Source organism: Macaca thibetana, chromosome 3, assembly GCF_024542745.1.
Source record: "Macaca thibetana thibetana isolate TM-01 chromosome 3, ASM2454274v1, whole genome shotgun sequence".
Lineage (NCBI taxonomy): Eukaryota > Metazoa > Chordata > Mammalia > Primates > Cercopithecidae > Macaca > Macaca thibetana.
Window position 1 is genome coordinate 51240757 of NC_065580.1, and position 16674 is coordinate 51257430.

Here is a 16674-nt window from a genome sequence, read left to right on the forward strand (position 1 = left end):
AGTGCATACACATCATCTCTATATCCAATGGACTGCCTGTAAGTAGCCCCTCAAACCTACCTCTGTAAAGAAACAAATGAAGGAAAAGTAACAACCCAAGGTTATGACTAGGTCCTGCCCAGAAGAGACTACCTTTCTGGAAGTACCTACCAACAACAATAAGTGGAGACAAAAGATTAAAACAGCTCAAAAAGTATGTCAGGAGACAAGATATGTTATGAAATATCCTCTTCCTTTTCCGCTATGCCTCACTCTTTCTCTCTAATTTTTCTACTACCAAAAGCTTAAGTGGGCCTTCCTTCCTTCCTCTATCTCCCCATAGTACTCAGGAATCCAGCCTTCTCAGTGATCTCCAGGTTTCAGGAAATGAAAACTGACTCTTCAAAAACACATAAAGGCAAACCTCAGGAAAAAGTTGGCAAAGGAACAGAAGATATAATGGTAGAAATCTGGATTTGCAGAGTTAGGCTTGGTTATACTTGGCTGGGAGAAATCTGGACTTAGGCCTTCCTTTTTAAGGAAATCTCTCCAAATTTTTGAGATTCTTTATTTTACTCTTCCTTCACTAAACATCTATTATACATACATTAGACACATTTAAGTCTTTAGAAGAAGAGCCAAGTCAAGCAGTCTGGCTATGTCATTAAGTATGAAAAGTATACTTACTTTCAATTCCTCTAGATGCAAAATCTTTTCCATGGGCCATATGGTAATAATGAGAGTTGTTCAATAAAGCCTAAAGGAAATTAAAAAGATTAAATTATCAAATATTCATACATAGACTTCAAATAATCAAAAAGCACTTATGAAATGATAGTCTCTTTCTTTTTATTTTTTGAGACGGAGTTTCGCTCTTTTTGCCCAAGCTGGAGTGCAATAGTGCGATCTTGGCTCACCACAACCTCCGCCTCCCGGGCTCAAGCAATTCTCCCTCAGACTACAGGCATGCGCCACCACACCTGGCTAATTTTGTATTTTTAGTAGAGATGGGGTTTCTCCATGTTGGTCAGGCTGGTCTTGAACTCCTGACCTCGGGTGATCTGCCCGCCTCGGCCTCCCAAAGTGTTGGGATTACAGGCGTGAGCCACCGCGCCCAGCCGATACTCTCTTTCAAATGTTCTCACCACAAAAATGGTAGGTAATGAATATGTTAATTAGCTTGACCAAATTATTCCACATTATAGCCATAAATCATAACACCACTTTGTATGCCATAAATATATACAATTGTAATCTATCACTTTACAATAAAAATTTAAAAAGAAGTTAAAAAAAAAAGACATGGCATTCTCTACATGGAATAGTATATGGGACTACACCCATTCAGTTTCTCTTATTAATCAAAGACAGACAATAATGATGTGAAAAACATTCAACAAACAAGAATGAAAAAGACTTTTACTTTCTTTAAAAGTAAAGGCATAAGTACACACTTCAGGGTGGCAGGTGAAAAAGGCAGTCATATTTACATACATAAAGGACCTAAAAGAACAATTTACTTACTATCTATTATCTGTTACACTGGTAAAGGAAAGATAAAGAGAAAAAACTAGAACATCACAGTCTGTCTGAATGGAAAGCTAGGCATTCTGAGACAAGGAAGCTATTTCAGGAATGAGCGGCAGAATAGTGACAGCACTCTTTAAGTTTTACAAAAGAGAAGTGTGTTTTTTATCATTCTTTTTTTTCTCTGTGTGAAATGTGCCACAACTTGGATTGTTTTTTAACAAGTGTATTTGTCTAATCTAGTCTCAATCCATCCTTCTAGTTGGTTGCTAGCCAAAAACAATCTCTGCGCTGTACAAAACATATGCTCACCTTAGAAGGAATACAACCAACATTCAAGCACGTTCCACCAAGTGTTTCATTTTTCTCAACGCAGACTGTCTACAACCAAAGAAAATATTATTTAACTGCACATAACCCCAATGTTTCAGATCACTAAAATTCCAAATATATGTCTTAATTTGTCTACAAAACAAGCTATTTGAGCTGTGTTTTCACAGAGACTAAAATATGTAGTCCTTTATAATTTACCATTTGAATAATAATAAACTCTTTTGGGCTAACCCAAAAGTGAATTATTCTAAAAGATATTTTTGTGTGCTTAACATTACCAAATATACGCTTTTAGTTCCATCACCGTATCTTCCAAAGTGTGATTAGAAGTCAAAATGAAAAGTACTGGGAAGAGAAGAAAACTAATAGATTTCACTTTCCATTCCAAGAGAATACTATAACCAAATGAACCTAATCTTTATTAGTCTCAGGCTTACAAGTTATTTATAGAGTTAAGAAAGTATTTACCATGTTTTTGCCTGCAAAGTACTTTATACACATGATCAACCCTTCCCAAATTAAAATAAATCAATACTTAGTTGGAGTTCAAACCTTACCTTGAAGCCTAACTGGGCAGCTTTAATAGCAGCAACATATCCTCCAGGACCAGAACCTATAACTGTTACATCAGCATCAACTACAATAAAAGCAAATTGATATAAAATAGTAAATTGCTTAATAGTTACCAAAAAGAGCTCTTTGGAAGAGCAAACAAATAACCCAATACTTAAATCTCTTAGAGTACAAATCAGCATTTTCTACATAGTTTCTGCACTATTTTATTACTACTACTTGATGCTCTTTGATGCTACTGAAAAATGGCATAAATATTCAAATTTCATTTTCTGTTATCTTAAATTTCATTTTCTATTATTTTCTATTCATTACAACATGCAGAAACACAACTGAGTTCTGTAATACTAACATTGTATCCACTGACCTTCCTAAATTCTATTGATTTAATAACTGACAGGAATTTAGTGATACTGGAAGACAAGTATGTATGAAGCAAAGAGCCTGAGCTTTGGAATCTGACATTCTGGGCTTCAAATCTCAGCGCTGCCAATGATTAGTTGTGTGAACTTGACCAAATGACTTAACCTTTCTGTAATATGGGGATGAAAACACTGCCTTCAATGATTGATGTTAGAATTAAATAAGATAATTTTATATAATGCTTTAATATTTCCAATAAATTTAAGACCTATTACCTTTTTCAGGTCCTTAACTTCTGAAATATGAGGGAAAAAACAGCTTCCACGTAATATTTAACAAATATATTTTGAACTTGCATATTGATATTTTTTGTATACTTTAAGATAATAGGCTAACCAGAATATTCAATTAACTACTGTGGCTATTTTTCAAATAAAGATAAAAAATTGAAAATTAATTTTGAGGCCGGGCGCGGTGGCTCAAGCCTGTAATCCCAGTACTTTGGGAGGCCGAGGCGGGTGGATCACGAAGTCAGGAGATCGAGACCATCCTGGCTAACATGGTGAAACCCCGTCTCTACTAAAAATACAAAAAACTAGCCGGGCGTGGTGGCGGGCGCCTGTAGTCCCAGCTACTCGGAGGCTGAGGCAGGAGAATGGCGTAAACCCGGGAGGCGGAGCTTGCAGTGAGCCGAAATCGCGCCACTGCACTCCAGCCTGGGTGACACAGCGAGACTCCGTCTCAAAAAAAAAAAAAAAAAAAAAAATTAATTTTGATCAGTATCCTTAGGAGTGTAACAATCGTAATACTAATGTGCAAATAAGTTCAATTACTCCCATTCTTCTCAATCCAACTTCAAATAAAGTAACAATGACTTTTAAGAGTTAGGAAACAGTCTCCCTTTTCTTCCCCTTCCACTGTCCTGACAACCACAACTAGTCTAGCATTTAGCAATTCGTAACACATATTCACATATATTATCATGTTTGAGTCTCAGAATTTCCTATGAGGAAGATAAAGATGTCATAAATAAGACATTTCACAGAAGAAACAAGAAGTTCAAGAGAGGTCAATTAACTTGTCTAAGGTTAACTGGCAAGTGAACTGCAGAGACAAACTAAGCTTTTTGACTCTACTTCCAGTAGTCTTTCCATTATTCAATACTATTCCATTCCTCAGTTTTAACCATCATAAACTAAAATCCCAGAGAGCAATAATCAAGCTTTATAATCACTACCTAAGTGACCTTAGGCGAGTAATTTAACCTGCCTCATCTTTGTTTCCATACCTGGCAAAAGAAAGACCACAAAAAAATCTACTTCATAGAATAAAATAATGTATGTAATAATTTAGCATAGTACCTCTAGCACACATAGTAAGTATTCTATACATAGTAGGTATATTCTGACCTACAAAGAATACTATTCTAATTTGCATCACCGCCTCTCCCCAAAAACACACATCCCTAGAGTAATATCATTCAAAAACCTTTGCTGGCCTGAATAGAATCATAGAACCTCTGTGTTGGTGGATAACTAAGTTATTCAGCCCAATTATCCACAAAAATCTAAGAATCCCTCCTGCTGAATAAATGCAAGTACGAGATTTTCTTTGGTTATAGCAGATGATAACTGAGATAATACACGAAAAATATGTACAGTCATTTCAATATATGAAAAATTGCTTCAATTTTTACTGATCTATCTGTGCTTTTTAGCCACCCTGCGTGGTTCAGACTCAGGTTCAGAATTAAGTATCTAACAAAATGTATTTTTATTTTCAAATCTTGAACCAAGTGATAATCTACACAACATCCCTCAAATGGGTTCTAATTTTTAATTTCAGAGTAATGTAAATAAAAGCTACAAAACAGGTTTCTTTGCTGAATTTTTAATGTCTTTTCTGATTAAAAATACAAGTTTACTGAATAAATTTAAATACACTAAATCAAAAAAAAAAAAAAAAAAACCCCATCCACATTGCCATACAACCCAGAGAAAACTGTTTATAGGACCTCCCAATCTTTCCTCTAGGAAAGTTTTTATAAAATTCAATTTTTGCCATATTTTATATTCTTTTCTCATTCTTACATGAGCATATATATTTATAACATATTATTGCTATGATTCTCCAAAAACCCTTTTAATGACAATAAAACTAAATTAAATATTTTAAATTTTGAGTATATGTATTTTTGAGCATGTATCTTTAATCACTGTTATGTAACAATTCTTATAGTAGGTCCATGGTACTAAAATGAAAAATAAATTTGGTTTGGAAAAGAACTGTTTTAGTAAGGTCAGGCGAAGTAAACAAGAGATAAAAGATAATAGCCAAAACCCTTGGGTTTCATTTCCCTATTCACTACGTAATCTTAGGGGTTATTTTTTTTTTTTAAACTTCAGAAAATACCAAAAATTCAAGAGTTCCTCTCTCACTATAGATACTAGATGTAATATTCCATCACAATACCACTAAAGTGCTAAGATGCACAAAAATGAGAAAAAAGCAGACTCTTTATGTAAAGATCTGTCAACTGAGAATACAGGAGGGTATAAGCCAGGAACAAACTTTCAAAAACAAACCAGTATTTAGGGGAAGTATACACACATCTACAATATACTTTGAAATGTATCAAAAAATAAGATGGACTGATGGATAAACTGATGAGCACATATGTGGTACTGTAAGCACAGAAAATGTTAATGGAAGAAAATTATAGGTGTTCAATGTAAAATTCTTACAATTTTCTAAATGTTTGTAATTTTTCATAATAAAATGTCAGAAAAATAATCTAACTCTCACCTGTACCAAAGGATGCATACAAATGAAAGCTGACAACAAACGATTCTGACTCACCCTCTCCTTGTCAAGAAGAATTTTACAGGTTAGGTCCCATACATAAAGTTAAAAAATCAGAATACAGGCCAGCATGGTAGCTCATGCCTGTAATCCCAGCACTTTGGAAGGCCGAGGCAGGTGGTCACCCGAGGTCAGGAGTTTGAGACCAGCCTCACATGGCGAAACCCCATCTCTACCAAAAATACAAAATATTAGCCAGGCGTGGTTGTGAGAGCCTGTAATCAGCTACTCGGGAGGCTGAGGCAGGAAAATCACTTGAACCCGGGAGGTGGATGTTGCAGTGAACCAAAACCGTGTCACTGCACTACTCCAGCCTGGGTAACAAGAGCGAAACTCTATCTCAGAAAAAAAAAAAAAAAGGATACAGAAAAGTAGTTAAATGAAATACATTTATTTAAGGCAAGCCTGATGGAAAAATGGCAAATGACAGCTGAATAGCAATCTGTGTTTCAAGTGTCAGTGAAGTATCAGCTGATTCAAACATGGTCCTTTAGATTCTGAAATGTGTGCTCCTATCAGGTTTAAAGTATCAGGTTGATACTTTAAAAATACTGGAGTACAATAAGAAGTGACTGACTTGAACAAGGCAATTAATGTTATTAAAATTAACTCAAAGAAAAAAGGCAAGAAAAGTACTCTACAAATTCTCCAAGTGTTACATATTAGATCATTATAAGGAAAATAAGGCACCACATTATCCAGGCTACCACTGAAATAAAGGTGTTGTGTTACAAATCAATTTTAATCATGAATATAATTAAAAGATGTATCTCAAGAAGTCAGTCTGTGTAATCCCAGCACTCTGGGAGGCCAATGTGGGTGGATCACTTGAGGTCAGGACTTCAAGACAAGGCAGGCCAACATGGTGAAACCCTATCTCTACTAAAAATACAAAAATTAGCTGGGCATAGTGGTGCATGCCTGTAGTCCCAGCTACTCAGGAGGCTGACGCATGAGAATCTCCCGAACCTGCGAGGCAGAAGTTGCAGTGAACCAAGATCGCACCATTGCACCCCAGCTTGCATGACAGAGTGAGACCCTGTTTCAAAAAAAAAGTCAGTCTACAATACCTAACACTTGGGTAGTGTACAATGTGCCAGTTAGTGAGCCAGTCACGTGTACTGTCTTATGTAAGCCTCATTACATTTCTATGACATAGTTATTACTACCATTAACAGAGGAAGAAAAGGTTGAAAACAACTAAATAACTTGCATAAGACTACACAACTAGTAAGTAGTCTAGCCAGGATTCAAACAAGGTCCTCTAGATTCTGACATGTATGCTCCCACATACCATTATGTTCTATCGCCTGCCAAAACACTCAGATGATCCCATAATCTCCTGGACAATCAAGAACTTCAACTAAAATGACAAGAATATATGCTTTACTATCAGAACAAAATCAAATAGTTATGACTCATCAGTACCTTCAATAACCTTACAATACAGTGAGGAAAAAGAGGTACATGTCAAAACGAAGATAAAACCAGATTTTTGGCTGGGCGTGGGGGCTCACACCTGTAATACCAGTACTTTGGGAGGCCAAGGCAGGTAGATCACCTGAGGTCAGGACTTCAAGACCGGCCTGGCCAACATGGTGAAACCCCGTCTCTACTAAAAATACAAAAATTAGCCGGGCATGGTGGCAGGTGCCTGTAATCCCAGCTACTCGGGAGGCTGAGGCAGGAGAATTGCTTGAACCTGGGAGGCGGAGGTTATAGTGAGCCAAGATTGTGCCATTGCACTCCAGTCTAGGAGACAAGAGCGAGACCTCGTCTTAGAAAGAAAAAAAAAAAAAAAAAACCCAGATTTTTAAAAAGAAAAATCAAACAGGAAAAGAGATGTCATAAGGCAATAATCATTAATTACCAAATGTACTGAATATAAGAGCTACTTGGTAAGGTTTATTTCCTGACATTTTGTTGAGGGGTAAGGGAAGTTGTTTTTACATTGTCAATGGCCTTATTCTCCAGTCTTTTTCAGTAACCTCCTCCTATAGTGAACACTCTATACTTGTTATCACCCAAAACTGTTCAGCCTCTGAAATCAACACTCCACTTTCTGGTCATAACCTCCTGGTCCCTAAAGAAGAAATACAGTAAAAAAAGAAATAATCTGAAGTAAAACAAACCTGGGTTCCAAACTCTACCCCGGCTAAGTTCTTGGGCCAATTACTCAATCTCTCTGGGCTTTGATAACATGGGGATAATAGTAAGGATGACACCTGCAGCCTCAGAGAGTACGCATGTTAAGATCCTAAGAAGGTGCCAGGTGCATACTGGTTACTCAGTGTTACTCCCCTTCTCAGATCCACCTCCAAACTTCAGTCCGGCAGCCTCCAGTCTCATTCACATCCTCCATTTTAGTCTACACAGTGCTACCACAGAGTTAAACCCAACTCAGATGTTATTCTCTTTGTTGTTATGCTCTATTGGTTCCCCAATCTCTTGTTAGATAAACCCCATGTTCCTAAGTACAACATCCAAATTCCTTCAGTAACTATTTCTCCAGCCTCATCTCCTACCACGTTCTGTTTACTCACCAATACCATGCAGTTTAAGCCTCAGTAACAGTGAATTACTACTCTTAGCCTACATGCATAGAATTATGCTCATCTACCTATGTACGATCTGTTCCATCTACCTAGAAATAAACACTAACAGCACGCATTTCACATTACAAACACTACTTTAAGCTCTTGGGGGGGTGTGCCTGCACATGCTGTGTCGTTTGTGTGTATACATAAATGACAAAGCCCTAGTTCTTATAGTCTAAATAGGAAAAAAAAAAGAATTACAGTAAAAGGTCCAACCTGTAACCAGAGTTACTCTCAACCTTTTCAGCTATCAACATAATTCCTAAGGAAAGAATTATGTGACCATTCCCAATCCATATATATATAGATGTCATTACTCCCTATGCTTAGTCTGTGGACCCCTGTCACAATTATGTGTTGGATGTTTGTCTCCCCCAACTAAATTGTAAGCTCTATAAAAGCTGGGTCTTGTCCGTCTTGCTCACTGCTGTATTCCAGTAGTTAGCCCAGTGACTAACACATAGTAGATATTAGTATCTGTCGAAATAATAAATAAAAGAATGAATGAATGAGTGAACATGAGTGATATAAGTGCTACAAGTTTGATTAAGTGCTGTCATGAAATAAAAGGTCACATCAACAGCAACACACACAACTTTGCAAATTCTGATGAACCTGGTTCATAAGGCTATTCAGACATCTCTCAGATGTTGTAACCGAGACTGTATCATAGTAAGATTTGAACTTCTCAGGAGAGTCAATCAATACTCATGTAAGGAAGAAAACTGAATAAAACATTAACAGTGCAGGCTCTGAAGTCAAAAGGATTCTCCCAGCTCTGTCATTTCCTAGTTGAAAAACCTAACTCTTCCATCTATAAAATGGGGAGAACAGCAGCACATAGGTAGTAGAAAGGCCATGAGGGTTAAATCTGTGCCCAAGACAGAGTTAAGCCCTTAGTGCATCAGTTAATATTATTATTGTTGTAGCTGGATACTTACTTTGTACAAGACACCATACCAGATGCTTTGCCATAGAGCAGTAACTAAAACAGACCTGGCCCAGGGTTCATTCATTCAATAAATATGTACTTATTACCTACTGTATCACTTTAGGTACAAAACAAGTCAGTCAGTCACACACAGTTCCTGCCCTGATGAAGTCTGCATTCCTGAGGAAAAGACAGTAAGCACATACCTCAGACAAACACAAGTATGTGTGTAAAATGTTTGTTACTGCATCCACTCAAAGCTTTTACACACTTTACCTACATGGGTACTAAGTGATTCATGATTTACTCAATGTCAAGGGATCCCCAAACTGATTGTGGAACGCTCAGCCTCATTCCACTGAAATCCAAGTTCTGGCTCAGGAGCTGCCTGGCAAATAGAAGGCACTGAATAATCTTTGTTGACTGATTCCAAAGGTATAAAAAACATCCTTTAGAAATGAAAATCTAACATCTCTCCTGTTATGTGAGTTGAGAAAATGAGATTCCCATTTAAAAAGAGACAAAGTGTATAAGAGGTCCAACTTTTCCCCTCATCATATTAGCTTTTTTTTAAAAAGGATTTCTTGAAAGCTAGGATAAATCACTCACTCACTCTTGGTCATGGGTGACTAGAATCCTCCCCCTTCCTCTAGAAATAAAATATCCAAAGTGATAATGGCTGGATAACAGTTGAGGATACAGGATTAAATTACTTCACAGAATGCAGGGAGACTGACAGTCACAGTTCCCCCAGATAATGATTTCTATAATTGAAGCTTTAAGACATTCTATTTTACTTATAATCCATATGGGTGAATTCAGTAAATGTCAAAACAGTTCATTTTAAATAATCAATATCCTTGGTACTGACAGGTCAAAATACTTCAATATAATCCTATTGATTTTCTGTTTTAAATACTTAAAAAAAATAAAACGCATATCCTTTACAGGAACTTCAAAAATATAAAAAAAGTATACAGGAGAAAATTCCATGATCCATAGCTTCCTTTTAAGGTACATCCTGCTAATCTTTAAAACATGCTTTTGATAAACCCATGAAGACTTTCATTCAGGATGTCAAGAAAGTCATCTCATCATTCTAAACAGTATTAAAATAACCAACACAACCTCACTCAATGGACAAAATTAACTTTTTAAATGTAAACATATGAAATTGCTGCCCTGCTCAAAACCTATTTCCCATCATACTTGGAGTATGATCCAAACTACTAGGCCTGGCTTATAAGGCACTCCATGATCTGTCTCCTGCCTACCTCTCTGATTTTACATTCTATGGGTTTCTGTTCCAGCCCCATCAGCCTTCTTGCTATTCCTTAAACTTCACAAGCTAAGTTCCACCTCAGACCTTTCTCAGTGTTGTTTCCCTCTGCCTGAAGTAACCTCAATCCTTCACTTCACTCAGGATCCTGCCCAGACATCATCTCCTCAAAAAGGCCTTTCCTGACACTGTATCTAAAATTATCTCTCTTTCTCCCTATCACCTGCTTTAATTGTCAGTTACTTCCCAAAATATTTATCCGTTACTTATATATTGTCTGTCTTTTATCACCAAATTACAAGTTTCACAAGAGCAGGGTTTTACCTTGTTCACCGCCTGGAACACACTAGCTCAACACACATTCAAACGAATAAATACATAAACAAATGAACTATAAGACACTTAACATAAGTTATTCCAATATTCACTTACTTTTACATAGAAACAAAAACGAACTGTCAACTAACGTGATGAAAAAAATGTTTTACTTAAGTACTTACTCAGCTGATCTGCGTAAGTTCTCAGAGGCACTGCAGAAAGTCCCTGTAGGCCATGAGATATTCGATTGAAATGGCCCCTCTAGAAAAAGAAAATGTTCCTACTATGTAAGATATGAATTCAAAACATAGAACTACTTAAGGCTGATGAAAACAGAACAATTTTTGGCAAATGTATCAAGCAAGGATTATTAGTGTATCTTCTTCCATTGCCACACAGAAGTTACAGATCAATTTTCCCTCTTTGACGATAACTCTTTGACGATAACTAATCATTTGAACTTTTCAGTCTCAGCTTGCCACACCCATCTTTTTATTATGAATAGTCAACAAACCATCTCATACTTAATTTTAAAAATGTATTCAATGGTATTTTTATTCAATTTTCAGAAAACATGGCTAATTATTAGTGCCAGGGATCATTTTAATGTCATAAAGCTCTGAGCCAGCCGTGGTGGCTCACGCCTGTAATCTCAACACTTTGGGAGGCTGAAGTGGGCGGATCACCTGAGGTCAGGAGTTCCAGACCAGCCTGGCCAACATGGTGAAGCCCCGTCTCTACTAAAAATACAAGAGAATTTGCCAGGTATAGAGGCGGGCGCCTGTAATCCCAGCTACTGGGGAGGCTGAGGCAGGAGAATCGCTTGAACCCGGGAGGCGGACGATGCAGTAAGCCGAGATCGCGCCACTGCACTCTAGCCTGGACGTCAGAGTGAGACTCCGTCTCAAAATAAATAAATGAATAAAGCTCTGGAAGTTCTAACTTAAATACTTGAATAATCTATACATGATAATCCTTTTACCTGTAATTTTTGTTTCCTAACTTTAAGCCAGCATGTATATATAGTCCATATTTACTTAGAACCATCTATGAAGATGTTCCTGAGCCATCAACTAGGAATAGCAAATTAGACAAGGTAACTTAGGAAAATGCAAAGTAGTGTACTTACGTTCTGGAGCTACGACAGTTTGATAAAACTCATCATCTCCCTAATCTCTATATATGGATGGCTACCATTTCCTAAGGGCAATGAGGCAGAAAGAAAGAAAGCAAACAGTCCCTGCTTCTATCACAGTAGGCAAATGGGCAGCAGTGACAAAACTACTCCAAGGCAACTCTTAACACTTGAGGTCAGGACAGCAAACCCAAAGAGCAGCCGATTGTCAATCTTAAGAGTTTTAGTCCCACCTCCGCCGCTCCCTAAAAGCATGACTTATAGAATGTTACATTAATTTTTGGGAACGCAGGTTCCTCATCTCTGAAACAAAGGGGTTTGATTGCTATATTATTTTTGAGGTCTCCACCAATATAGTACCCGGCCACGGTCCCACATACACACAATTTGGCTGTGTCTGGCAGGCAGGTTAAAAAGGAAAGTTGTTCTGATAACCTACTGCAATTAAAGATTTAAATATCCAGAAAGACCTGAGAGATGGCAATGAACACCAGCTGAAAGCTGCCAACACTGACAAGACCTTAGGGGAATTCCCAGGGCTTTCTGTTGGAGCTGACTGGGTCTGAACCATTCAAGAAGTGACCCCAGGGTTACCTGCCCACTGCATAAAATGAGGCCACTCAGGGGTCAGAATTAGGATGAGAAAAAGGCAGAGGGTATAAAGAGCCAGACTATACGGGACGTGGGTGGCTTACACTTCCTCCAAGGTAGAGGCCTCTGTGTGACCGGGATGGCCCTCGGCCCAGGCTTGGGGGTGTGGCATGTGTAACCGCCGGCCGTCACACAACCTGAAAGGACTCGCCACAGCCTGGGCCCAGGCCCGTCCCTCGCCTGCTGCCGCCGCAGGAGAAGCTGCTACCTCGGAGCCTAGGGCCGGGCAGAGCCGGTGCAGAGGCGGGGCCAGGGGTGGTGCGGGACAGGCGCCTGGGCTCCGCCAGGCCAACGGGCTTAGGCCGCGTCCCGGACCCACAGAGCGGGACCTTCCGTGCCTCTGGCTCAGCACGACCCCACCTACTCGGCCCTCACCTTGGCCAAGGAGCAGTACACACGACTCCAGCTCTGCATTTTTCCGCTGTATCTTCCCTTCCGCCAATGCTTTCACCTCCGCTGGGCGCCTCCGCCGCCTCACCAAGGTCTCCCCGCCCTGCGCATGCACAGGCGCAGTTACGTTTTCGCCCGGGAGCAGCGCGATTGGCCCGCGCGGTTCTACCGTAAGAGGTGTTCCTGTCAGGCTAGGCGTCGTACGCTGTCGTAAGGAGCGTAGTGCTTTGTCGCAGCGGGGGTGGTGGTGGGAAAGACTTAGGGGCCGGTGTCAAAATGTCGAGCTACAATGTATTCTTATACTTGGAAGATGAAATAAACAAATAAAACTATCGTTTGCCTAATGCACGCTACAGACAGTAAAGCGTGACAAGTTTGACAAGCTCTTGGTTGTGCTAGGCATTCCTCCGCACTTTCTACAGAGATTTCATCCTTGCAACAACCATATGGAGTATTGCTAGTATTTCTATTTCTTGGATGAGGCCCAGAGAGGTTAAACATTGACCCCAAGGTCTTGAAAAGGAGAGATAACTGCAGCCCCAAGGCCAAAACCTTTGGTCTTAACTACTGCTTTATACTCGCTCCCCTCAAGTGCCATATAAGGGATGGGGCTACAGATTTTGGCATCGCCAGCATCCTGCTCTAATTAGCTAACTGACAATAGGTAGAAAACACACTATCTTCTATTTCTTTGGTTGAGAAACACATCTGCCCGGTAAAACAGAGTGGGGTGGTGGATGAGATTTTAGGTTTTGAGAGATAATAGGTTGAAAGGGTTGAAAAACACTGTCTTCGGCCGGGCGCGGTGGCTCAAGCCTGTAATCCCAGCACTTTGGGAGGCCGATACGGGCGGATCACGAGGTCAGGAGATCGAGACCATCCTGGCTAACACAGTGAAACCCCATCTCTATTAAGAAATACAAAAAAAACTAGCCGGGCGAGGTGGCGGGCACCTGTAGTCCCAGCTACTCGGGAGGCTGAGGCCGGAGAATGGCGTGAACCCGGGAGGCGGAGCTTGCAGTGAGCTGAGATCCGGCCACTGCACTCCAGCCTGGGTGACAGAGCGAGACTCCGTCTCAAAAAAAAAAAAAAAAAAAAAAAGAAAAAAAAAAAAAGAAAAACACTGTCTTCAAGATTGAGCATGAAAGTCTAAGGTCTGATTCTTGCCTTCCATAACTCTAAATAGTGTGAATAAACTTAATTCTACATTTATTTAAAGTCTACCACCCAGGCCTTGTGCTGGTCTAAACACTGGTTAGAAATTACTGCCTATCTATGTTCAGGTTTAGATATGAGTAATATTTAGTGTTTGTTATAGAGACGGCATTGCTGGCAGCTCTGTCCTGTGACAGGGTCCCCGGCTCCTTTTATCTCGTGACTCTGCCATCATCAGAGCTTGCCTTGCATCCTTCATTCAAGATGGCTGCTGGAGTTTCTACAATCATATCCCCTCATTCCATCTGATAACAAAACCACACCTAGCTGCAAGGGGATCTGCGAAACATAGTCTTGTCACCTGAGTGCCTACCTAAAATTGTATTAATAAGCAAGATGAGATGAAGAGATATTGGGGGACAGTGAGTAGCCTCTACCACACAGATGGGGAGAATTGTCTCCTCTCCAGCTTCATGGCAGTTTTTGACATCTGGTCTAGGAGTTATTGTTCCATATGCACCAAATCTCACAGTTCTTTCCTGAACTTTCTGGGGCTTTGTCCCCTACTCCCTTGTCCAAAATTACAATATCATATTTTTATTTTTTAAAGATGAAACATTTCTATCCCTTCCAGCTGTCATTCACAAAGCCTAGGAGCTCAACCTAGTATGAGAATTGAGGCAGGAAATAGATTCGTTACTGCACTCACCATATTCCTCCACATTCCTCCTCATCTCTTCTACCAATTATACCTCTTCTCCTCTCAGCTAGAACAAAAGCCACAATGCATATAAATCAATGCAAACACGCTGGGGGTGGAGGGAGAGATGTCAACAATGGACAGCCCACACTTGCAGTGTTTGTATTCCAGCTAAGGAATATAACCAGAAATTGAAACATACTTATTTTGCTAACTTGATTTTTTTCACTTAAAACTCTCACGAGCAACTTTCCACGTTCATATTGGCCTACAACATTAGTTCTAATTGTTTGGGTGAGGGAGAAAGGACAAGATGGAGGAAGGTGAACAAGAAGGCACAATCCATGTTGCTTCCGGGTTCTTCCTCATCAACATTCCTGTGCGCGGGAAAATGCAGCCCGCCCCAGAAAGATGCAGATCAACCGAGCATGCGCCAGATGACGTCAATCCGAAGAGATCGAAACTTACCCGGCCACGCCTATGGAGACGCCCCTATCATGCCCTTATCCCGCCCACTGCCCTCCCCCTTCCAGTACCAATGCATAAAATTCTGCCACTGGCAGGAGCCAGCGTGACTTCTTCGGCCCCCACGTTTGTGGACCGGAGAACCTCACCCGAGAGCATCGGTGTGACTTCCCTGGCCCCCCACACCTGAGGACCAGAGAACCTCGCCCAAGAGTGTATGCATATTTGCAAATAAAAGGCTGCCACTTTCTTCGCTCGTTTTGGCCTTTTATTGATATTTAGTCTTTGCATCTATTAATAGTAGTAATAGAGAAACAAAACACTAATGACTACTAAGTATTTTGGGACATACCCATTTAACTATATTTTATTATTAGATATGTAAGCCATTACCAATTTTTCAATGTCATGATTGAAAATCACCTGAGGTCAGGAGTTCAAGACCAGTTTGGCCAACATGGCAAAACCCCATCTCTACTAAAAATACAAAAATTAGCAGGGTGTGGTGGCATGCGCCTGTAATCCCAGCTACCCAGAAGGCTGAGGCAGGAGAATTGCTGGAATCTGGGAGGCAGAGGCTTCAATGAGCCAAGATTGCACCACTACACTCCAGCCTGGGCAATAGAGCAAGACTCCATCTCAAAAAAACCTATCCTTAACTCCTTAACTTTCTGGTCTTTTCACTGTACATTTGTATTTTGGCCACCTTATCCATTTCCATGGCTTTAGCACCTGCCTACATACACTAATACATAACTTCTAAATCCTTATCTCCAGTCTTTTTCGAATTTTTTTTTTTTGTAGAAACAGGGTCTTGTTTTGTTGCCTCAGTTTCCCAAAGTGCTGTAATTACAGGCACAAGGCACTGCGCCTAGCCCTTATCTTCAGTCTTTACTTCTCTCCTGATCTCCGATTGCATATTTTCTCTGTTTTTCTTTTCTTCTTCTTCTTTTTTTTTTCTTTTTCTTCTTTTTTTTTTTAATGTGTGTGTGTGACAGGGTTTCACTCTGTTGCCCAATCAGGAGTGCAGTGGAATGATCTCAGCTCCCTGCAGCATCAACCTCCTGGGCTCAAGTAGTCCTCCTGACTCAGCCTCCCATGTAGCTGGGACTACAAGTGCACACCCCATACCCAGCGAATTTTAAAATTTATTTTGGTAGAGGCAAGGTCTCACTATGTTACCCAGGTTGGTCTTGAACTCCTGAGCTCAAGCAATCCTTTCACCTTGTCCTCCCAATGTGCTAGGATTACAGATGTGAGCCACCGCACCTGGCCTCAACCTCATATTTTCAACAGTCTACCGAATATGTCTAACGGTTATCTCAGTTTCAATTATCTAACATCTTAATATAAAATACATGTTTTTCATTATGATTAATGATACCTCTAAAACGCCTATCATCCATATGAAAGATT

At 39.8% G+C, this 16674-nt stretch overlaps 1 protein-coding gene across 1 annotated transcript in view; it reads right to left on the reverse strand.

Annotated features, from left to right (window-relative positions):
* Positions 1–13105, reverse strand: part of DLD (dihydrolipoamide dehydrogenase) — a 30578-nt gene extending 17473 nt beyond the window's left edge. The window contains exons 1-5 of the mRNA XM_050785199.1: positions 12924–13105; positions 10945–11023; positions 2397–2476; positions 1819–1887; positions 667–736 (exon numbers count right to left, since the gene is read on the reverse strand). Of these exons, the coding sequence (XP_050641156.1) occupies positions 667–736; positions 1819–1887; positions 2397–2476; positions 10945–11023; positions 12924–12962 (337 nt within the window). The 5' untranslated portion in view covers positions 12963–13105. The remainder of the gene's footprint in view (positions 1–666; positions 737–1818; positions 1888–2396; positions 2477–10944; positions 11024–12923) is intronic.
* Between the last annotated feature and the right edge of the window lie 3569 nt (positions 13106–16674).